This window comes from Platichthys flesus, chromosome 21 (assembly GCF_949316205.1).
Source record: "Platichthys flesus chromosome 21, fPlaFle2.1, whole genome shotgun sequence".
NCBI classification, from domain to species: Eukaryota; Metazoa; Chordata; class Actinopteri; order Pleuronectiformes; family Pleuronectidae; genus Platichthys; species Platichthys flesus.
Genome location: NC_084965.1, coordinates 13,396,298 through 13,419,194, shown reverse-complemented (window position 1 = coordinate 13,419,194; position 22,897 = coordinate 13,396,298). Strand labels below are relative to the sequence as shown.

General features: G+C 46.2%; 3 protein-coding genes across 4 annotated transcripts; 2 read left to right on the top strand and 1 right to left on the bottom strand.

The window, feature by feature from the left end:
- Positions 1-276: 276 nt before the first annotated feature.
- Positions 277-8,347, bottom strand: atp6v1ab (ATPase H+ transporting V1 subunit Ab). Its single transcript, XM_062379769.1, has 15 exons — positions 8,192-8,347; positions 5,282-5,385; positions 5,008-5,136; positions 4,492-4,706; positions 4,264-4,401; positions 4,014-4,165; positions 3,749-3,911; positions 3,555-3,663; positions 3,303-3,425; positions 2,320-2,434; positions 2,151-2,214; positions 1,857-2,060; positions 1,661-1,755; positions 1,322-1,493; positions 277-978 (listed from the first exon to the last, which is right to left on the bottom strand). The coding sequence occupies exons 2-15, from the start codon at positions 5,361-5,363 to the stop codon at positions 886-888; spliced, it is 1,854 nt and encodes a 617-aa protein (XP_062235753.1). The 5' UTR covers positions 5,364-5,385; positions 8,192-8,347; the 3' UTR covers positions 277-885.
- A 906-nt stretch (positions 8,348-9,253) lies between these two features.
- On the top strand, positions 9,254-13,285 carry naa50 (N-alpha-acetyltransferase 50, NatE catalytic subunit). 2 transcript variants are annotated; one of them, XM_062379610.1, is made up of 5 exons: positions 9,254-9,465; positions 10,910-11,043; positions 11,354-11,473; positions 11,565-11,631; positions 11,831-13,285. In XM_062379610.1, the coding sequence occupies exons 1-5, from the start codon at positions 9,458-9,460 to the stop codon at positions 12,006-12,008; spliced, it is 507 nt and encodes a 168-aa protein (XP_062235594.1). In that variant the 5' UTR covers positions 9,254-9,457; the 3' UTR covers positions 12,009-13,285. The 2 variants fall into 2 exon arrangements, with proteins under 2 accessions (XP_062235594.1, XP_062235593.1); XM_062379609.1 differs by having other exon boundaries at positions 10,907-11,043.
- Positions 13,286-13,547: 262 nt separating this feature from the next.
- Positions 13,548-22,609, top strand: LOC133932679 (basic helix-loop-helix domain-containing protein USF3). The gene is made up of 7 exons (XM_062379470.1): positions 13,548-13,625; positions 14,160-14,284; positions 14,393-14,424; positions 14,510-14,592; positions 14,706-14,802; positions 14,921-19,884; positions 20,255-22,609. The coding sequence occupies exons 2-7, from the start codon at positions 14,241-14,243 to the stop codon at positions 22,061-22,063; spliced, it is 7,029 nt and encodes a 2,342-aa protein (XP_062235454.1). The 5' UTR covers positions 13,548-13,625; positions 14,160-14,240; the 3' UTR covers positions 22,064-22,609.
- Positions 22,610-22,897: the final 288 nt, after the last annotated feature.

Here is a 22,897-nt window from a genome sequence, read left to right as displayed (position 1 = left end):
GTGAAGGAACGTGGCTTTGTGATGCTTTTCCTTTCATTTCGTTTTATTAACAAATAAAAAACATTTAAAATCTTAAAGTGAACATCTGTACTTTTGATTGCAAACTATTCAATTATCTTAGACCTTTAAAAAAAGGATAGTTATTAAAAGTTTGTTATTTTGAATCAAGAAGCATCTTAGAGGACACAGGGTAGTGTTATGCAGAAAGACCAGTTCCACAGCATGTTGAGAAACCATGAAGTCAAACAGTGAACAAGCACAAACACACACATATAATTCCTTTTGCCCCACGTTTTAATTCTTTGGGAGTAACACGATGAAAGCATTGAACAGCAGAGCGTCAGAGTATGACACATTAACACAGTAAAGTACACAGAACAGCATGAAACACAACCATAAAAACCAAACAAGAAAAAAAAAAAGAACAGCAGAGCCTTCACGTCAAAATGCTGGCAATAAATAGACTGATCTTATTAAATTTATACTCAATACTCTTCTGTACAGATGGTCCATGAATTACATTACATCAACTGAACACGCCTCTTCAGGAAGAGCAACACAGCTACACAGGCAGCAATCATGTAAACAACAGAGGAAGAAGGAAAGAAGGCGAAGAGGATCCCTCATTTGAACACATTAAATCAGAACACACAAGTGACCTTTGACCAGGCAGAGGATCCAGAGTGAGCCTATACGAGGCTACAAAGAAGAATTAATACAGTACAACTTTCTCTTTTCCTTCCACATATAATTGTGAACACAATCACCGGCAGAGGAACACGTGGGGAGCACACACAGGATCTGGGAGTTCGAGGAGGCGGAATGTGATTCTACAGTGGAAGGGGTCAGAGATGGACCGATGGAGAGGTCTCCAAAGGGGGCAGTCTATTCCTCCAATGTACGGAAGCTGTTCTGCATGTCCTCCAACAGCTGAGCGTACTCGGCCTTGATCTTCACCTCACCATCCTTCACTGGGTCCTGCACAGATGTAGGAACACATTCTTAGAGCGTGAGAAGAAAAACAAACCGGCCGAGCAGGATCTTTAGTATCATCTTTGGTGTTTTAACAATGACCTGCGTTATCACCTGTGTTCTCACAAACATAAGGTCCTCTCATTTGAAGTGAGTTAAACAAAAGAAATACACTTTCCCTTCCTTCTGGGATGATGCACAGAAGGACTCGACATTGTCAGAGCTCAGTACTTTGGTTTTCTTAAAGTTATTTGGTTTGGAATCAACAACTTGTGTGGATTGTGTTTTAACAACTTAAAAATAAACCTGAGAACCACTTTGTTCATACATAAGGCAGACATCCACACACCTTGAATTTCATTGAGCTGAGCCTGTAGAGGATTTCTCCCATGTGCTCCTTGATCATGGCCCAGGTGATCTTGTTGTCGCTCTGAGCTGTGGTCTCCACCGCGTGCCGCGCCATGTCGTAGAAAGCGATCGTGTTGGAGAGAATGCCCACCGTCTTATAGAAGGGACAGAACCTGAAGAGAGCATCAGTTAAAGTGATCAGTAATCAAGAGATGAAATCAATAATTCTGCTTTAGGCTTTTAAAAATGCCTATTTAGGACTAATTCGATTTACAGTGACAAAAAAAACTAAACTCCAATGTTTCCCTTTGAGTCCAGGTAGGAGGAAAAGCAACGTTACCTGTCATAAGGTGTGTAACCGTTCTGCTGCAAGAAGTCGTCTTTAATCAGTTTGGCCACTTCCAGCGTGATTTTATCCGTTTCTGCGAGTGAGGCCTGTTAAATCAAAGTCGTGATCAGGTAAGCAGCTGCTTCACAATGAGATATTTCTGCAGAATCAGCTTCTCATTTTGAAGCTAATTATAACACTGAATTACCTTTCCAACGAGCTGCACAATCTCAGCCAGGTCCTCCTCCTCCTGCAGGATTTCCTTGGACTTGGTACGCAGAGGCACAAATTCCGGGAAGTGCTTGTCGTAATACTCGTCGAGAGCTCGGGTGTATTTGCTGTAGCTGATCAGCCAGTTGACAGAAGGGAAGTGCTTCCTCTGTGCCAGCTTCTTATCCAGACCCCAGAACACCTGAGAGAAGGAGAGCACGGCCACTGAAATACTGAAAACAACTGAGCTACTTAGTTCAAGTGACAGTGAGATCAATATTTGATTATTTACCTGTACAATACCGAGTGTGGCTGAAGTGACGGGGTCAGAGAAGTCACCGCCAGGAGGTGAAACACTGAGGAGAGAAACATTTTCATTTAACTGTTTTTGTCCTCCAGTTACGGTCAACATGACATGTGCAAAGTACTGTCTCCCCCTAGTGATGTAAAGCTGTACTCACGCCCCTACGATACTGACGCTGCCCTCTCTCTCAGGGTTGCCCAGACACTTCACCCTGCCCGCACGCTCATAGAAGGAGGCGAGACGAGCACCAAGGTAGGCAGGATAGCCACTGTCTGTGGGCAGATTTAAAAATAACAGATTTGTATACACAACAATACTGACAAATCTGCTTCACGGAGGTAAATCGACTGAACACTGCATCACCCAACTGGCTCTCTTTTCCAAAACAAAGAGGCGTGAGCTCCAATGTGAACACAGAGGACTGTAGAGGTGAATTCAGGTCTTAGCACAGATTCACATACATATCGACTCTGCCAAGGGGATTATGTTTCCATTGCCATTTGTTTGATTGACTGCAGGTTTACATAAAAACTACTGATCTGATTTACATGAAATTCTACTATAATGATTGCTATAACCCAAAGAAGCACTCGTTCAAATATTCATAGACTCCTTGTTCTAAATTTAGTTTTGGGCATTAAATATAATCGGTTCCCTCTGTATTGTTTCTGATTAATTTTGTATTAGCCAAGTTCTTATGGTTTAATCACCAGCTACAGTTAGATTATACAACTTTGCGCTATTTGATGTTCTGACTAAAGGTTCAAAATTTGGGAATTAAGCAACAAACAAAAAAAGTAAAGTCTTCCTATCATTTACTTAATAAAAGGTTGTTCCTTCTCACACTGATATGAGAAGTCAAAGGAGGAAATGAGAGCTTATAGGATCAGCAAAAAAGAATTGTGCACGGTCACGGCTACTTCCTTTTATAAAGCAGAAGCCAGTCACTAAAAAACATGTGATTTACGCCAAAAGGATTTTCTAGTATTCTGTAATCCAGTTTGAAGTTTGAGGCCGATACCGTAACTGAATTTACCACCTGATGCCGTGTGAAGGTTTTTCTTTATTCCCCATTGCCAAGAATTTATTACTGAAGCGTGAAACAGCTTTTTTATAAACTCCAGCAGCCTCCAAACTTACCAGCAGGCATCTCAGCCAGACGGCCAGAAATCTCCCTGAGAGCCTCGGCCCAACGAGAGGTGGAGTCGGCCATCATGCTCACGTTGTATCCCATGTCTCTGAAGTACTCAGACAGCGTGATTCCTGCCGAAACAAAGTCAATCAGTGCACAAGGCTCATGGGAGCTAATATACAAGCGAATTACAGAATAAGAATGAATGAGTCATCCATTAAGTAACGCTGCTGGTTGTTTTCATTGTGATTTGCCGTTACCTGTGTAGATGGAGGCTTCTCTGGCAGCTACAGGCATGTTGGAGGTGTTGGCCACCAGTGCTGTTCTCTTCATGATGCTCTCAGTCTTCCCACCCACCTCCATGGTCAGCTGTCGGTCAGACCACACTAGCAATGTCAGTTACCCTGTCAAGTCACTCTAACCAGTATGAAGAGTGATAGGTGTCCCTACTCACCTCAGGGAAGTCTCGCAGTACTTCTGACATCTCGTTACCACGCTCCCCACAGCCGACGTAAACGATGACATCACTGTTGGAGTACTTGGAAAGGGACTGGGAGATGACAGTCTTACCACAACCAAAGGCTCCTGGGATGGCTGTGGTACCTCCTTGCACACATCTTCACAAAGGAAACAGACAAAAAAAAGTCAAAATGGCTTTAAAGACAAGTAAACTGTCTTTCTCTAAATGTTTTGAATGAAAAGATGGATGTAGGACTCACGGGAAAAGGGCGTCCAGAACTCTCTGTCCAGTCAGCAGCGGGTGATTGGCAGGCAGCTTCTCTGTGACAGGCCGCACTTGTCTGACAGGCCACACCTGCACCATGGTGAATTTCTCCTTCACGCCCTCAAACTCCAGCTCCATCACCACATCCTAGCAAACAAAAACACACACGTTAAAAAAACAATGCAACTAAACTAAATGTCACTTCGAATTTAGCAGAGCTCAAGATGGAGGCTTGTTGAACTCACGGTAACGTCATAGTTCCCAGGAGGAGCCACGTAAGTCACGGTGCCTCTGTTCTTGGGGGGCAGCATGATCTTGTGCGTGATGAGGGAGTTCTCAAACACATTGCCATATATGTCTCCCCCTGTGATGTGACTGCCAACCTAACAGTAAGAAAGGAGAGGAGATTTACTACTGTGAATTTAATTCAGCTATTTATTCCGTGAAAAGAAACAGTTTGCAAAGACACAAACCCGCAAGCTCTTGCAGGGAGTAAACTCCCACTTGAGGTCTCGGTTAAGGGCTCCGATGTTAACGCCTCTGGGGATGTAGATACTCTGTGTCATGTCATTGATGTCCTTTAGGGGTCGTTGGATACCATCAAAGATGGACCCCATGATTCCTGGACCCAGCTCGACAGACAGAGGCTTCCCTGTCCGCAGAACAGGATCTCCAACCGACACACCAGCTGTGCTCAAGCTCAGGAAAACCTAATGTTTGTGTAAGATCTCAGAACAGTTTCTCAAAGAAGATGATTACACACTACTAAGTTCAGTCTAAAACAAAAGCTCCACACTTAATCTTAGAATCATGACTGATACTAAACAGAAACTATTAAACACAAAAAGTTAGCTTGCCCTAACTAATTCATTAGCTTTTGCATTACATGAACCAAACCTATGTCATATATCAACAACAGTAATCATAATACCAGGACTCAGGTCTGTTTAGACAAACAGGGTGGGAACATTGTTTAACAGTCAGGATACATGTCTCCTCGTAGACCTGGATGGTCGCCATATCTCCCTCCAACCTGATGATCTCTCCCACCAGCTCACTGTGGCCGACACGCACCAGCTCATACATGGCTGCTCCCGCCATGGCTGTGGCTGTCACCACTAGAAATACAAGCGTGGTATAAATCATGAGAACAAATGCATTTAGCCTGGTGTCGTTAGAGGGATGTGGACGTGTTTGTTGTGGCAGCTTTATTAAAAAAAAACGACTGTGAGTTTCTGTGTGTCTGTGTGTGTGGTCGCTAACCTGGTCCAGAGACTCCATGAACATATCCAAACTCGCTCTCTCTTTCCTCATCCCTGATCATGGGCAGCTTGGACGTGTCCATCTTCACGGGTTTAGTCGTCTAACTGTGAGGAGAGAGGAGAAGAATAATATGAGAGAAACATTCAACAAAGGAGAACTGAGGGAAAGAGAAAATCAAACAGATGAGTGTTACAGTAGCTGTCAACAGCCTCAACAAGATCTACGTCTACATTTTGATGATTAAGGATTTTATTAGCCCTAGTCACCTGTGTTGAAGTGAAACTGAGGCTTTGTTTACAGCGATGACAGCTCACTTCATCTGAGGTAAAACGGCACCAATCTATGACAACTGTGAAATCAACCTTTGCTTTTCCACTGTGTTTATGGTGCTGTTCACAGGGATAAGGGATTAAGTTCCCAGGAATCCCAGGAAAAAATCACTGACTGAAATGAGCAGAATGACGCAAACTCATTAAGAAAATAACAGATTTAGTGCTAAACAGTACCACCGAGCCAAACTTAAATTTACTGAAAAATATGAGCCTGCCTTAGCACTGCCTCTTGCAACAATGCTAACCTCAAGCAAAACACAGCAACATCACTGCTCACCAACCCATATCTCTCAGTGTAACAGAGCCTGATCAAGGCTGAAACCCCCCGTCCCCCCCTCCTCTCTTCCCTCTTGGCTGCACACACATCCCAGGTCCTCAGTACTACAGTCAGAGTGACGTGTCAGGCTAACAAAAGAGGGGAATCCCACGCAGTGCAGCATCTTCCTCTATTTCCCCTTCACATGTGTACAGACAGTAACACAAAGCTTGCTCCATTTCATATTATGTTTAGTGTCTCTAATTCAAATTTTCTATCCTTTTATTCACATTGTTCCTCACTTATTTAGGTCATATCTGTAGAATCTACCCTCAGCTACATGCAGGAGCAGCACAAACACAAGCTGTCACCAGTCGTGACTGCAGAGGCCGTTAACACACTGAGGTGCGGTATGAGCTGCAGTGTACTGGGTGTTTCAGCGAGGAGAGATCAAACACACCGCACTGTTAATGAATCCCTTATTTCTCTTTCTCTATCCGACAATCCCATCACACATTACATCTGTGTCCTTTTCTTGTCCTTCCCAGTTCCCACTGATGCACAGATCTTCCTGTTTACGCTCAGGTGCTTACACCATCTGTGCAGGAGAACAGCAGCTCCACCGACAGGTCAATGCAGGAATTACAACTACACCAAAAAGGGCAATTCTTTCTCTCCCTGGTAAATATTTTTTTAAGAGACCAAAATCAGACCACATCTTCTTTGAGGGCTGGCGATATGGCCAAAAATAATAAATATATCGATAACAATCTAAATGAATGTGATTGACTTATCTGTGTTAAGTTTAAAGACAGATTTTTGCTCTAACGTGAAAGTTGTGTTTTAAAAAAATTCGTTGAGGTGAACCTGAGGTTGATTATTTAATTGTTATGCCTACTCACTGTACTCCACCAAGGCAAAAGCAATATATCAACATATATATTGAACTTCATATTACAATAATTATAACATTGTTATTGTTTTATTGCCAAGCCCTGTAAACATGTAATTATTTGTGTTTTAATTCAATTGCAAACTGGGAACATCTTGAATATCCACACATATGCTTGAACTATCGTGGTATCAATGTCTTTATCATGTTTTTTTAAATAGCCCTCCAACTCCAGCATACAGAGGGAAGATAAGGCCTATTGTTTTCATGATTGATTCATCACAGACCATCCCCTACCTGCTTGTTTATGTAAACCACGCAGATCAAACTACAATAACGTCTTAAACATTTTATAAAGACTTTCGTGGTGTATATATATCAGATGACTTGTGACATAAATTCTCATCTAAATAATCAAACATTGTCTCATAACTCCCGGATTATAGAGTCACGGACAAAGAGAGGCAGCAGTTGGTCATATGATCCATGCACATGACTGACTGGCATCTGAGTGAGTCTCTTTAAGGAAGTGGAAAAACAGGCATGGTGCAAAACTGGGAAGTCCACATTTGACCGGTCTGTGGAAACACTAGAGCAACACGGTCCCTCTGCAGAATAATGAGCATGTGGCTTACTAAAGATAACTTCATCCTTCATGCATCCCACCACTGACCTTAGCTGTAGCTTTGCTAGCTGTGATGAATTGGTAGAGGGGGAATAGAGGAAGGCGCGATCTGATGTTAAATGCCAGATATAAAAGTAGACAGAAGGGAAGCTGGGTTGTTAGCCAGACACAGGAGGAGAGGGCTGGTTGGGTTTCATCCCTACAACTCAGGATTTGTCTCTTGATGCTCATCATTGAACATTGCAGCAAAGCGACAGTGAGATGACACTGAGATGTGTACATGCACATACTTGAGGTCTGTGCAGGCTGAGAAATGTGACATGTATGTGAGAGGGCCACACACAACCTCCTCACACACTCCTGTTAACTGCACAGGCTTTGGATGCAGGTGGATGATCACATGACTGAATGTGACTGTATTTGTTTATAAAAACAGACAAGTCATAGGTGAGGTAACATGTATATAAAGGAAAACATGGTGAACAGGGCTCTTTGCTGTGAAAAGGGGGAATTCTGCTTTAGCTGGCTACATCCTGCAGCGTTCAAATTCATCCCACACATCGTAAACAATGTCTGTCATCCCCCCCTTAGTCCCGTTCCTTATTCCCAGTAAATAACCCCAGTTAGCTGCGTGTGTTATTCGCTTTAATGGAAACGATACTGGTCTCTTGGCCTGGTTCGCGTTTGCTGGCACAAGCAGTTTTTTTTCGCGGCAGCGCGATAAACGAACGGCTTCATCATCGAGTCACGACAAAAGTCAAATGTCGGTTTGTAACGTGGCCGTGAACGTGAGCAGGACACTCACCTTCTGATGGGGAAGCGGCGGTTCAGCGTCTCGACTCGGCTGAGAGACGACGGGAGCTCCGGGGAGATGCGTGACAGCGGACTGAGGTCAGCTGACTTCATTCACTTGCCTTTCGCTCGGTGGTTTTTACTGCCGGGGGGGCCACTGCAACCTCCGCCATTTTGGATCCGCCTCCCAGGATCTGCCGCAGAGATTTTAAAGGGCCGAGCACCAGAGAGCCAGCGAAACGTTATACTCATGTTTTATTTCAGTTTGTAGGTTAATTTACTGCACTGATCTGGTTTTGTTATAACTATAACTATTCAGTCTACCAAACCACTAATGTCCTATGACAAAATAAACAAAACTGCATCCAGGATCATGTCAAACTGAAATATACCTAAATATGACTACACTGTTTGTTGCCATACTTTGTTATTAAATTCCCTGATTCACAGCCGATATAAAAAATCCTTTGGTTTGGCACTGCACATTTATTAACTGTCATAAATGCACTGTTGGCTGCCCTCAACCCTCAAATATTTTTTTTTATTAAATTAAAAACAGAAAATAAATGAAAATTTTGGTTAGATTTTGAGCATATTAAAGCCCTCAAAAAGCTAATTCATTTTCCTTAAAAATAATAATAAGAACCCTTACAATTTCAATAGGACCACTCTCTGTCGGTGTTCGGCCACTAATAATACTTACAAATTCAATAGGGCCTCACTGTCTGTCAGTGCCTGTCAGTGTTCAGGCCCTAAAAACATAGTAAATTGAGGACACTTTCATGTAAATTACATATTATAGGTTTGGTGATAAATAGTTTATTAATCATTAGAAAGTCCACCAGTGTTTCCTACAGTTTATAGTTTTAAATGCTAAAACGTGTTTGCTTCAATAAGACTTAAAGAGTTGATTCGTATTTATGAATTAAACAACTTATAGTTTCCTCCCTGGAGCCCTGGATCGTTTTTAGGTATAAATATGGAAATACTGTCCGTGCAATGTGTAGGCGCGGTGCAGCCTGACAGACCAAACCCAGGTGAAATAAGTCCCCGGCGAATCTGCAGCAGCGGTTGTGCGCATGCGGGGGTCAGAGTTGAGGGGCTCCACAGTCGTGGAGGAGTGCGGCGGCTAAGCTAACAGCAACCAGCTCAACTAGCTACATGTGGAGGGTAACACGGGATCCATCCCCGACCCCAACTCTGTCAAATTTCCTCCTTCTCACCCCAAACTACGGCAAAGTTCGGCCCCATCGAAAATAAGGGATAATATCTGTTTACAATGAAAGGGTGAGTGTGAGCTTTTGAGTCGAGAATAAGTAGCTTAGCACGAGTAAAGTTTGTCATGTCTTTTTTTCCTCCTCCCTACAAGAGGAGGCGGGGAGCAGACGGCGAGGCTAGCTAGCTAGCTAACTAACTCGCTAGCTTGCCAAGCTAACTGCTCTCAGGTGCCGGACAGAAAATGCAAACGATAGCACCGATGCTAAGCTGCTTCTGTCACGACTCTTCTCGTTACGTTAACCCGCTTCTCGGTCGGTTTAAGTCGCTAACGGGCAGAGCTAACTAGCTAGCTGCTGCCGGGAAGCTGAGTCAGTAAACCTGGTGGAGCTAAGCTAAATGTCAGCCGCTGCCTCTCAGATCATTTGTCTGTTCACATCGAAGTCGACAACAGCTCAGTTGAACTTGAGTTCACTCAACGTCGTCTGTCAACTATTCGACCCGACTGGATGCTGAACGATCCGTGGAGTTGCTCAACTCGGTGTCAGCTGAGTTAACATTACACCCGACACCAACTTCAGTGAGTGGCAGCTTGCTCTGTGCAACTTGATCTGTCAAAGTGACGCTCCAACAGAGAGGCTTCGCGTTTTCACGAACGCTTCTGTGGCTAAAGTCCCGATCCTCTGATGACACGAGGGCGATTAACACACTTCTGTCTCAATTCTTCATCGGGATTCCACAAACATCCCCGAGTAAAGTGTGTGTGCGCGTGCAGATGCTGGCTCTTCACATCCCAACGAACAACACACGTGACCGACAGCTGTTTTTGGATGTGTGTTCATACTAAAAATACCACTCTGACCCACTCAACCAGGCTAAATGGACTGTTGTGTTTGGGTCACTCACTGAGACATAAATCCGAGTTTTTACTCTGGACTTTAACAGGTGCACCATAATAGATTTACATTTAAGACTCAATCATTAGCTCCAGATATGGTTGTTTACTATATTAAACGGCCTGTCACTCCTCTGTGCTGTAGGACGAGGTCTGTGGAGCAGTGACTGACCTTCCACTTACTCTGGTTTGCCTGTTGCATGACCAGACTCAGGGGATTAATCACTCCTGCCACTAATGATCATTTTGATTATCAAGTAACCTGCCAATCATTTGTTTGACTAATTAACAATAGTTAAATAGACCCGTCACAGCCACAAGCTGCTGTTAAGTAATATTTAACGTTTATCATCAAAAAATGACCCAGAAATGAATCAATTACAGTAGATACTTTATTTGGCACTGACTCTATAAACAATGTCACGCTTTTAAAAAGATTTATCCATTCGGTTGGGAAAAAACAAGATTTCAACCAATCAGCGGACCTAGAGCTTTAAGTTATCAAGACACGATGACCAGCTGTTGTTGTTTCACTCTTGAATGCATTTTTAGGTCAAAAATCCTCAATCTGATTGTGTACCTGTTGTCAGCCATTTGACCGTTTCGCTCTTGTTCCAGTAGCCGGATCGAGTTGGGGGACGTGACTCCCCACAACATCAAGCAGCTTAAACGCCTGAACCAGGTCATCTTCCCTGTCAGCTACAACGACAAGTTTTACAAAGATGTGCTGGAAGTGGGGGAGCTTGCAAAGCTAGGTAAGAGATGCATTATGTAGCACACATCCAAGAAAATGACAAATAAATCATGTTTAACACTAACCGAAAAAGAGTTGAGAAGATCAAACAACCCTGACAGTATTCAGTCATTGGTACAAGCAGCGAGACAAACCACAAGTATTTTTAAATAACTTCTTCAGTACCACATTTCATTTTTCACTGACAATAAACCCTCACATTTCTCTACTATGCAATGCAATTTATAAGTCGTAACTTTCTACGCTATACAACGTTAGGGATTCCCTAGGTTTTGGTGGTGAATCCCTGTGTCTGCTCCTTTGTCTTGCAGCATACTTCAATGACATTGCAGTGGGTGCTGTGTGCTGCAGAGTGGACCACTCTCAGAACCAGAAGAGACTGTACATCATGACACTCGGCTGTCTAGCACCCTACCGTAGACTCGGAATTGGTAAGGAGCTTTGAATCTCCTCCAGACGCTGTAATGCACTTTGTGATCATGTGTTTTTGTTTTCCAACTTTGCCAATGTGTCTCTTCTCAGGTACGAAGATGCTGAATCATGTGCTAAACATCTGTGAGAAGGACGGAACTTTTGACAACATTTACCTGTGAGTGTCTAATTGTAGAGAGGGTATGATGGGGTCTAGATTTTTTTAGATTAGCAAACGGGAGTGTATTTTTTTCATTAATGTGTATTTTCAGGGTAAACTACTACTATTCTTTTTACAGATAATGTTCCAACTGACCCGTTCTTTCAGCCCTCATCTGTCCTACCTCTAAATAAACTTATTTTTTCCGTCCTTGCAGTCATGTGCAGATCAGCAACGAGTCCGCCATCGACTTTTACCAGAAGTTTGGATTTGAGATCATCGAAACAAAAAAGAATTACTACAAGAGGATAGAGCCGGCAGATGCCCATGTGTTGCAGAAGAGCCTGCGCAGCCCATGTGCACCGCCCACCGGAGAGCTTCAGAAGGGAGAGTAGGGGCACAACATGGAAAGAGCACCGATGTGCTCGCCTCCACAGAAACAGAACTGTGACAAATGCCCCAGGGTCGACACATTCAACACTTTCTTCAAAGGACGCTAAAAAGAGAAAAACAAATTTAAAGTACAAAAATTGCTGCATTTATTTTGCAAAGGGGTCCCCTTTGATTTTGCATATTTTATTGCTCCCCTTTCCTCATACAGAAAATAGAAAGTGACAAAAAGCTCAGTATCCAAACGTGTTCGTATTGACAACGTTGCCAACTTCAGACAGTTTTAGACTTGGTGGAGGGGGAGGGTGTGGTGTTTGCAAATCACACTGTTTGTGTTTGAGTTGTTTTTATGCGGTTGTTCAAGCTAATGGGGGCATCTCTATACCGTGGCGCAAGGGAAAACAGTTGGTTAGAAGCAGTAAAAGTGTTTGAAAGACCATCACTGACACACAAATCCCAGTTGATCAGCTCGAAGTGACACTTTGAATGGTTACATGGAAGAGTCTCAACTCTATTCCCTCACCACCTGAGCCCTGGGATGCATGGGAAATGAATCAGTTTGTTGATATGTCATGTCTGTAGGGGCAAAAGCAGAAATGCATCGCCTCGTTACAGGCAAAAGGAAGGCTGAACGGTTTTGCGGTGGTGGGAAGATGTTGTCGCCACTCATAATTTCTGAATAACTATTTACCAGCCTGTTAATTTAATTCCCCTTTCAACTGTTTCTGTTATTTTTTTATTTTTTACATTGAGGAGGCAAAAGGTTCAGAGGTTCTCCTGGGTTTTATGACCAAGAGTAAAAACATTGAGGAGTAAAAGAAACAAAATATTGTATTGAATGTGTACAATGTCCTGTGTTGAATGTCCGAAATAACAACAGATTGGCTCTTTTAGGATTGGATTTGGGCATTATTTTCAGTGGTATGATAAAGGTGTGTTTGGATTTGTGTCTCTAAACACTCGGAAGTGATTAGAGACATCTTGCCTTAGACACCTTTGGCACCTTATGTTGCCACAGTGCACAAATGGTCTTCTCAAACTTCCTGCCTCAGCCTCTGTTGCTTTGTGAGGTTCTGAGGCTCAGTTTTGAAGTTTGGGTATGGTCTTCTAAAACAGTGTATAACCCAGAGGAAGCTCTGATCCCTCTGCATGCAAGGAGAGTGTTGTCCTCTCTACTGTAGTATAAGCATGTTTTTTCTTTCTTTGAAGAATTTTATCTTTTCTGGAGCTCTATATTGTAAGACTTTTTAACATCTAAATAAAGGAATTACTATTTGCAGTATATGTGTTGTAAATGTTTTTCTTTTTCTACATGTTTATAGTGAATCATTTCCTGCATACACTGCAAAAAGGTTGGGGGGCAAAAAGGTGTACAGAAATATGTACAGTAGAAATATCTGGGTGCATTCGCTGTAAACCCGCCCCTGCATCCCCTTTACCACTTCCCGATTGGCTGAAACCTCCCACATCTGCACTCCTATTGGTGGTCAGCTCCTCCTGTGTGAGCGCAAGTTTGGTTTACCCAGATTGTTTTGAGAGATGAGTTGAGTAGAAAGCTTTGCTAGCATCCAAACTCAAAGTTCTCCCAGAGACCGACAGGCTCCAACATGCCGAGACTACAGGTTAGTAAACACTGGCCTCCGTCAGCTGCTGGTTATCAGTGGCGACGCGGAGAAATCCGCCATTAATTGGCGGTGTAATCATGTCGGTAACGGGGAGCCAAGCTAGCTGCTAGCCACCTAGCTAACATAAAGCTAGCTGAATAGCTATTGACTCCGAATGCTAGTTTCTTGTTATTTAAGTGAGGGGGTAATTATCTGGACATCGTTTACTGTCGCCGCCGTGAACCGGAGGCCACTCGCCGTCACAGCTGCTAATGGTTGAACAGTTGTAAGGGTGTAATATGCAGGTAGATGAGTTTGAAGTGAGCTGTGGAGCTAGGCTGGTTTACACAAGCTTGTTAGCATCTAGTTGTTGTGGTACAAGCTCAATACAGCTTAACAGCATCTTCTGAGAACTATATCATCTATTCTGTATGAAAGCATGACAACATTACTGCAGGTGAATTAAACCTACATAATTGTTATCCCTCGTGTTCCAGTGTCATTATGCTTCAGTATAATTCATCCTCTGCCCCGGTGCTTTATTCGTTCCAGGTTGGACACGGGATGGATTTAAGGTCCAGTTATTAAATGTGTTGACCGGCACTTTAACCCAAAGGCAACTGTTAGGACAGGATGCCAGAGATGACGGAAACTCAGACTCCTGGTCGTAAACCCAAGTAAGGATCTCATCTGCTAGTTGTTGTGTTTTGAAACCAAATTTTAAATACAGGTAGATTTTAAGCCAAATTTAATTCAATTTGTGATCTCAATCATTTTTTGTACAGAAAGAAGAAAAACAAAGAATCTCACAATGCAGGTAAAATATCTCCAGTCCTATGTTTCACTTGAGTATGTTTGTCTGTAAATGGAGATCATTCAAGTTTATTCCCTTCTTTTTTTAGTTGAGAGACACAGAAAAGAGAAGATTAACACTGGGATTAACCGCATTGGTAATCTTCTGCCCTGTTCCCAGGCACTTAAACAGGTAATGGACAAACTTACATTATTATTTCTCTTACTCAGTAACATGTTATGCTCATAATATTGTCTGTATATATGGTATAAATTAATATCAGCTCTTCATCCTCTTATCTGTAGAGCAAAAATATGATATTGGACCAGGCTTTTCGCTACATCACTGAGTTGAAGAAACAAAATGACGCAATGCTTCTGGAGGGAGGAGATAAAGTCCAAGGTAAAGTTTTTACAAATGTACACCTCACACATAAATTTTGATTTGCTCATAGTTAGATTCTAACTGAAGTCATTAAAGTGCATAAGTGATTGATTGTGCGCCCGTGTACTCTGTGCAGCGGACGAGATCCGTCGGCTGCGACGTCAGATGGAGGAGCTCAGGAAGGAGAGTGCTCACTACATCGAGCTCCTCAAAGCCCATGACGTCAACATTCTTGAGGACCCCACTATCCACTGGAAGGGAAAACAACGCTGTGCCAATGTGGAAAAGGTGCCGCCCACTCACCAGCTACCAAAAGGGATCATTGTCTATTCCAATGGGAATGTAATGTGCCCAGCAGGGATGGAGAATAGCCCTGGGAAACAGCCATCGGAAGCCTTAATTCTTCAGCCACCATCTGAGGTTAGTGGCAGGTTGAGGGTAAACGGAGCCCTGCTGCAAGTAAATACTTCTTCTTCCACCCCTGCACTTCTTCCTGGGTCGACTGTCACACCCACCCAGTCAATGCCAGGCTTGAGAGTTGTAGAGCAGTGTGTGGTCGAGACACCAGTTGCAGCCCCCAACTTGCCACCCTCTGTGTCTTACATCACTCTCCAGATCCCGACAGCCCTGTCCCAGCAAACGCAACCTGCCACCCCAGCCCAAGCCATCACGTTAACAGCCACCTCGGCCGCGCAGCTCCCCACTGAAAGCTCTGCTTTGCCTGTGTCCACTTTCCCCACATTTACCCAGACTGTAACCAGAGCGACAGCCGCAGAGGTTGCCTCTTGGGTCACACAGGACACTGCCATCAGGACAGTAAGTTACAGTGCAGTCCCCAACAGTCAAGCCCTTCTTAGGGCAGGCGCAGCAGGCAGCACACAGACTACCTGGACAACACTGCAGATCGCGGGGAACACAGTACAGCCAGTTTGCCAGAGTCTACCCATCCCAGAGGTCAGTAACACCACCCAGACTGTTCAGCAGGTGACTCTGTGTCCAGTGGGCAACAAACCATCTGTTCAGCCAATTCAAATACAGATGCAATCAAATGTCCCTGTACAGCAGGCACCCATTACTGCCCACATTCAAACGCAGCCCTTTCAGAGACCTCCCCAGCTACAGCCTGCTGTCTTGAACCAGTCACATCCTCAGCCTGTCCAAGCCCCCCAGCCACAGTCTGCTGTTCTCCCTCAGTCAGCCATAGTACCCCACCCTGCTGTTGTGTCGCAGCCCCAGCCCGCTGTCCTTCAACAGGGGTCGTTGCTTCCCAGTCCTGCAACGGCCCTCATTCCTCAGCCTCAGCCAGCCCTGCTGCCACTTCTCCAGACCATGCAGGTGCTGCAGGTAAACCCGAGCGGAGCAACAGCCTCAGGTGTAACAGCACCACAGAACTCTAACAACCCAAGTGTGGTCTTCCTGCAGCAGGCCAGCACTTGCCCAACCCAGTCAGGTGTAAGGGAGGAAATAACCAATCAGACACCTTGTCAGCATATTGTGATCATCCAGGCACCCAATCAGGCTGCACCTGCCCCTCAGGTTGGCATGTTGCCTGCCGCTGTTCCATCTGCAGTACCTGCAGCAGTGTCCACTCAAATATCCACAACCAGCAGTTCTACGTCTATCACTTCATTACAGAGTGTTGGAGGGAAGCAGCTGGTGCACATCCTACCACGTCCTGTTCCGCCTCCAATGAGCCAACCCCTACACGTCACCCAGGCATCGTCTTCTCCCCCGGTTCCTTCAACCCCACAAACTATCACTGTGAATGGCCAAGTTTTCGCCTTGCAGCCCATTAAGACATCTGACAAAGCAATTTCCGGGGGTGGCCACAGTACACTCCAGCTAGTCCAGCCCACAACCACAGAGGAACCAACTACTAATGTGGCCCTCAACAGTTTAGGGGCCCTCAGCAGTCTCAACCAGAGCATCTCTCAGGGCCTCCCAATTACCATTTCTAGTCAGAACAATGGTCAGCCTGCAGCTGCTCAGTTAGCAGTCGTCCAACCGAAGCAGCCACAGCAGCAGCAGCCTCCTGCTCCAGTGCCTGTCTCTGGAACCACACTTGCTCTACCTGTCCAGCAGCTGCAGGTCCCTTGTTTGACCCCAGTCACATCAGGGCTGGTGGTTAATGCCTCTAAGCCTTCTGGAAAGAGGGTTCGCACACCTTTGAAAACAAAGAGAGCAACAGCTAAAAGGACGAAACCCGTCACGAAAAAGGAGCTCATTCACGTGCAGCCTGCTGTTGTTTCAGCGAAGCCCCCGACTGCTGCAGGAGAGAGTCAGACAGTCCAAACTACAGTATCTCAAGTTTGTCAATCCTCCACTGTAAAAATCACAGACACTGCCCCCACGTGTACTACAGCTGTCACAAGTACAAAGAGCAGTGAAGCTACAGGAAATGTAACCTCTACACAAAACACAACGAAAATCATTGTCTCTAGTTCATCTAGTGAGACAAATATAGTCAGTCAATCAAATTCACAGAGCAAAAGTCTAGTCAGTGCATCTCAGAGTGATGCTATATTCAGTCAAACTTGTACTGGCTCTACGGCAACTCCAGTAACAACGGTCAGTGCCACACCAGTGAAGCCATCGGTTAGTGCAGCTGTGGTCATAGAGAGTAAACCAGCGGTAGTTTCTGGCAACAACTCAGCTGTAACCAAAGTCTCAGTACCAGAGGTTAAACAAACTACCACCAGTACGGCAGCCAGTACAACACAAAGCAAGTCAGCTGCCACCACTGCTGCTTTGAGACAGAGCAGGTCTGTGGTCAGCTCAGCAGGTGCCACTGTGAGTGGGTACACCTCCACCACTGTTTGCACTGCATGTCCGACTCCGGTCTGCGACGGCAACGTCACAACCACAGCACCTGTATCTTCAAATCAGCAAGCCAGCCCACCAACATCTGTGTGTCCTCCTCAGAGATCCAACACCCAACCCCCCTTGCCCTGTCATAAACCTCAGCCTCAGCCCACCGCTTCATCCTCTGGGTCCATAACTGTGGCGCTCTCATCACCTGCACCAATGTTATCTTCAGCGCATAGCTCTGTTTCCGTCGCCTCAACGAGTTCAGAATTTGGCAAACGAGTCACTGCCAGCAAAGCACCGTCACAGCTGAGTGATATAAACATATCCCATCCCTCCATCTGCCCTCCCACTGAGGTTAAACCACCTCCGGCCCCCAGAAGAGACAGAGAGACCCAGGAAGAGAAACACTCCACAGCAGCAGGGAAGGAGAGTTTGTTGGCAGCGACCTCTGACGCTCCCTCCAGAAAGGACTTTGCCCTGTCACAGCAGGTGTACACTAACCTTGATGATCAAACTTTGGAGCACCCTATGACATCTAGCCGACAGACAGATTCTCCCATGTCTACAGGAGCTGGAGGAGGCAGAGGTTTCTCCGTGGCGTCAATGCTTCCTCAGGGCCACAGTATTGGTGCATCATCAGGCCCCTTTGGAACATTTACATTCACGTCAGAGCAGGCAGAGATGCTGGCCCTGGCCATGCTAGAACAGGACAGCCCTGGCAGGAGGAGTGGAGGCTGCACTGGGGACAACACAGCTTCGTCTAACCCTATTACAAACCAATGGGAGCCTCCCAAACCCTCACCGGTTTCTAACAGTAAAGAAAGAGGCTCAAATGGACAGCAAGCAAAAGTGACTAAGCCCATGGATACAGTTAAACCCGCTGTCCATGTGTCAGTCAGAAGACAAGTGGGGGAGGGGTCTGTCAGTGCACCGAATGGAAGCAGACATCAACAAAACATTTCTTACTCCCAGTCTCAGTCGCTCCCCCAGGTCCAGACTCAGAGCTCAGCACAGAGTGGTACTGGTGTTAGCCTCAGTGTCAACAACCTAATAAGACCCAGCTCCAGTCAGCAGCCCTACCCCGGTTCCCCCAGTCTGGCTGGCCAACAGGGCTCAGTTCCCTCGCCTGTGGGGACCTCAGCCCACATATCCCAAGTCTCAAACAACGCCCTCTCGCCCTGCTCGGGTCCAGCTCAGCCGAACGAATACAACCCCTTGAAAACTGCGCTGATGAGGGCTCAGACTGGAGTTGGCGTTGGCGAGCGACAAGTGAAGATTATCTCTAAGCGTCAGTCCCAGGAAGCGGTGATGCTTAACACTGGAAAACGTCCCAAGCTTTGTCCTCCATCGGCAGCCAGTGTCACCCACATGGAAATTAAAGCTCCTGATCACAGCCAGATGATGGGACAGCTGCTGCCCACCTCCTCAGGTGTCATGACAAGGATTAACTCAGAAAGTGGAGGGCCCCTCTTCTCCACGAATTCTTTCATGAGCCCAGTAGTGCGACCCCCAGATGGGCACTGTGCTCCTCAAGGGCCCCCTGAGCAGATCCAGCCAGGGGTGCTTCACCTGCCCCAGGGTCACCCGCAGCATCCTGCAGCCCAGCCCGGCCAACACCTAGGGGGGAACCTTTACATGAAACAGCAGCAGCAAGAGCAGCAGAGACACCATCTGTATCATCTGCAACACCACCTGACACAGCCTGACCTTGGACAGCGCCATTCACTACACCAGAGGGCGCTTCAGCAGCAGCAACAAGAGCAGCAGCAACAGCAGCAGCAGCAGCAGCAGCAGCAGCAGCAGCAGCAGCAACAGCAACAGCACGTGCAGAAGAAACGGGGACCGGTCAGAGGAAATCAGACGGGTTCACCGGCTGTGCTGCAACAGAAGCCACATCACCTGGAGAAGTCCGGAGTTCCGCAGCAGCAGCAGCACTCGCATCAACAACAAACGCAACATCAGCAGCACACGCAGCAGTCGCAGCAGTCGCAGCAGCACCCGCAACAGTCACACCAACAATCGCAGCAGCATCAACAGCCACCGCAACACCAACAGTCTCACCCCCAGCAGCACCAACAGCAGACACTTCAACAGCAGCCCCAGACGCAGCATCAGCAACACCAACAGCAGCTACAGCAACAACAGAGCTCGCACTCCCGACACCAGCAGCATCTACAGCAGCAGATCCAGCAGCAGCAACACTTCAGACACCAGGAGAAGAGCTGTGAAGCCCAGTCAGCAGGATCCAGGGCCCACCACAGTAACCACCTGGCTCAGCAGGAACACCTCAAGGTGGGTAGTGTCACCGACTTTGTCTCCTGCAGTGTTTAAGTTAAGCTTCGTTGCTTATAATGTAACTGGTATTAAAAATGTTTAGTTGATACATTTGGCCCCATTTGACCCCAAGAAATAAAAATTGAACCAACTATTTAACAGAAAGCAAAACAATACATATTTATTTACCATTTAAATCATATCAGATATCAGCTGTTCAGTACCTACTTGCACTGATTTGATTATTTTCATGTCTGTGGTTACATACAAAATAGCAAATACTTAATATCAATATGGGAACCTTCAGGAAAGATTATAGAATAATATGTTTCACAGTAACCTAGCTGAAAGCACAGATTAATGATGCTTTTGTCCCCCCCCCACTCAGTCTGGTCAGGACCATAATGCTATGCAGAGGATGATGAGCTCCAGGACCCTGGAGCAGCAGCTCATCTCTCCTCCCAGCAATCCCGTGTCCCGGTCGTCCGAGCTCGCCTGCGCTCCATCACGCCAGGAACGCCATCGTGTTTCCAGTTACTCTGCGGAGGCGCTCATCGGTAAAAGCCCCACAAATAGTGACCAGCAGCAGCGCATGGGTCTTCACCTACAATCTGGACACGGCACCACCCAGGAGCAGCCAGAGCTCTGCGGTTACCTAGACACGTCACGAGGGAAGGCCAATATCTCACACAACCCTCAGAGCCGCCCGCCTTCAGATCATCCAGGGTCCGCGGATGTTCAGCGGGTCTCAGAGTGTCCGCCCTTCAAGGCTATGAGTGGAGGAGCACATCAACTCAGTGGTTTCGAGTTGCAGGTGTCTCGTGGAAGTGACATGACATCTAAGTCAGTGCCTCCTTCTCAGAGGGGCCCTCAGGGGCAGCAGCAGGGAGGGTTCAGGATGAATGTTGGCCCTCCCGCAGACAGCAGGAACCGCGGCGGCTACAGTGTAGCTCATCCTGGTTCACAAGGAGTACATGTTGGACCGCCGCTGCCCCGAGAGCAGGAAGCTTGTCACCAGAGTTTTATGCAAAGCCTCCTCTCCCCCCACCTTCCTGAGCAGAGTAACCACCAGCGAGCGGTGCAGTGCTGCCCCCCAGTCAGCATGGACTACAGCTGTGTGTCTGGAAGCTCCTCAGGAGACATTCAGGCCAAGGCCTCCAACCCCAGTGGGCCGCAGACGCAGAAGGCTGCAGCTATGAGGCTCGGAGAAGGGAACAAGGGCCATATTTCTCAGGTTAGCAGCAACATGCACGGAGGCCCAGGTGTGCGAGCAGGTCTTCCCCATCCTCCAACTCCCCACAGCAGCTCTGAGCCAGGCCGCTCCTCGGGGCCCTCCAGACCGCCCACTGCTGTCAGCCAGCATTCCCGGCACATCACCCGGGATACTCAGCCCACCAAGCTGAGACCCGGGGACCGACCTCGGTCCGGTGCTCTGAGATCGAGCAACCCCTTCGAGCCAGAGGGCCACCTACCTCTGCCCTCTGGAGGAGGGGTGCTGCTGGGCCGACCACAGTCTGGAGGAGACGCGCGGCGCAGCACTATCGTACGCTTCATGGCTGATGGTGGTCAGGTCCCCAGTGAAAACAACCTGGTTCCTGAGCAGCACATAACACAGAACTTTGGTTTTCCTTTTATTCCCGAGGGAGGAATGAATCCTCCTTCCATCAACCCCAACTCCACATTCATCCCTCCGGTCAGTCAGTCAAACGCCTCCCGTACTCCCGCCCTTCTCCCCGTGGAGCCCCAGAATACTTTACCCTCCTTCTATCCCTCCTATTCCCCAGCAACACACCCCAGCCTTCCCAGTGACGTCACCCTTCAATACTTTCCCAACCAAATGTTTACCAGCCCAAGTGCCGACAAAGGCAGCGCTCCTCAACTCAACAACCGCTTCGGCTCGATCCTTTCCCCGCCTCGCCCTGTGGGTTTTGGTCAGACCAGCTTCTCGCTGCTCCCAGATATGCCCCCGATGCCTATCACCAACTCGTCGGGAATCACCCCTCACATATCCAACTTCAGCCTCACCTCTCTGTTCCCCGAGATCGCCACTGGCATGCCCACTGACGGCTCGTCCATGCCCATGTCTCCCCTGCTGTCGCTCTCCAACACCTCGTCTGCCGACTCAAGCAAGCAGCCAAATCGCCCTGCCCACAACATCAGCCACATTCTGGGCCACGACGGCAGCTCGGCCGTGTGAGGACAGCTCCTGCTGCATATTTATGCTGCTCTCAATTGAAAGTCGAAGTTTCTGTTCGAGACACGCTCTTTTAAATGGATGTGAAGCACCAGATGAACAGTTGCTCGATCGATATTTCTCACACATCTGGTGGAGATTTCCTTTGTTTACATATTCACACGATTTCAATCTCAAACATGTTCCTGCGTCGTACATTTGATGTTATGATTTGTAATATTTCAAGAATCAATTTGACTTTGGGGACATAAAAGCTCTTTGTTTGAAGTGTTGGTGAAACCGACTGTTTGGTAGTAACATAAAATCAAAGTTTAGTTTGAGGACTTGAATTCAATGTATTCTCGGTCATAAAGAAACCTGCACAGTCACCTACCAATGTAATTTACTAACTTATCAGGTTGTACTGTACAGAATCTGTTTTGTTTTTTTCCCCAAGAGCTATTTTGTAAATACCAATGTTTCATATCAGAATTGTTAGACTATGTATGTATTTGTAAATACAAAATTGATTAATAAAGTTTATAAGAAGACCTTTGTACTTGCTGCAAACTTGAGAATTGTGTGTTTACTCTTAGAGTCATGATCCACTAGGAGGCGCTTGAATTCAGTAAATTGTTGTACCATCTCTGAGGGTGGTGCAAACTGTAGCAGGAAAAAACTACATAACATTTTTTTTAAAGAAATCGCACAGTTTATTCTCTATTTTCTCTTCTATTCATTACTACATTGTACTACATGAGAAGACACTGATCAGGGGTCAGAATACACCTTAATTTTTTTCTCAACTACACACCTACAAAGTTTTGTGTCTGCATCTTACATCATTGTATTATTATC

Excerpts from the sequence above, each read along its gene's own strand:
- atp6v1ab (XM_062379769.1), bottom strand. The coding sequence starts at position 5,363 with ATGGACACGTCCAAGCTGCCCATGATCAGGGATGAGGAAAGAGAGAGC. Across the intron at positions 5,137-5,281 it reads TCATGGAGTCTCTGGACCAG|TGGTGACAGCCACAGCCATG; the intron begins GTTAGCGACCAC and ends TTGTATTTCTAG. Across the intron at positions 4,707-5,007 it reads CCAGGTCTACGAGGAGACAT|CTGGTGTGTCGGTTGGAGAT; the intron begins GTATCCTGACTG and ends GCTTGAGCACAG.
- naa50 (XM_062379609.1), top strand. Across the intron at positions 11,044-11,353 it reads GGGGGAGCTTGCAAAGCTAG|CATACTTCAATGACATTGCA; the intron begins GTAAGAGATGCA and ends TTTGTCTTGCAG. Across the intron at positions 11,632-11,830 it reads ACTTTTGACAACATTTACCT|TCATGTGCAGATCAGCAACG; the intron begins GTGAGTGTCTAA and ends CCGTCCTTGCAG.
- LOC133932679 (XM_062379470.1), top strand. The coding sequence starts at position 14,241 with ATGCCAGAGATGACGGAAACTCAGACTCCTGGTCGTAAACCCAA. Across the intron at positions 14,425-14,509 it reads CAAAGAATCTCACAATGCAG|TTGAGAGACACAGAAAAGAG; the intron begins GTAAAATATCTC and ends TTCTTTTTTTAG. Across the intron at positions 14,593-14,705 it reads GTTCCCAGGCACTTAAACAG|AGCAAAAATATGATATTGGA; the intron begins GTAATGGACAAA and ends TCTTATCTGTAG.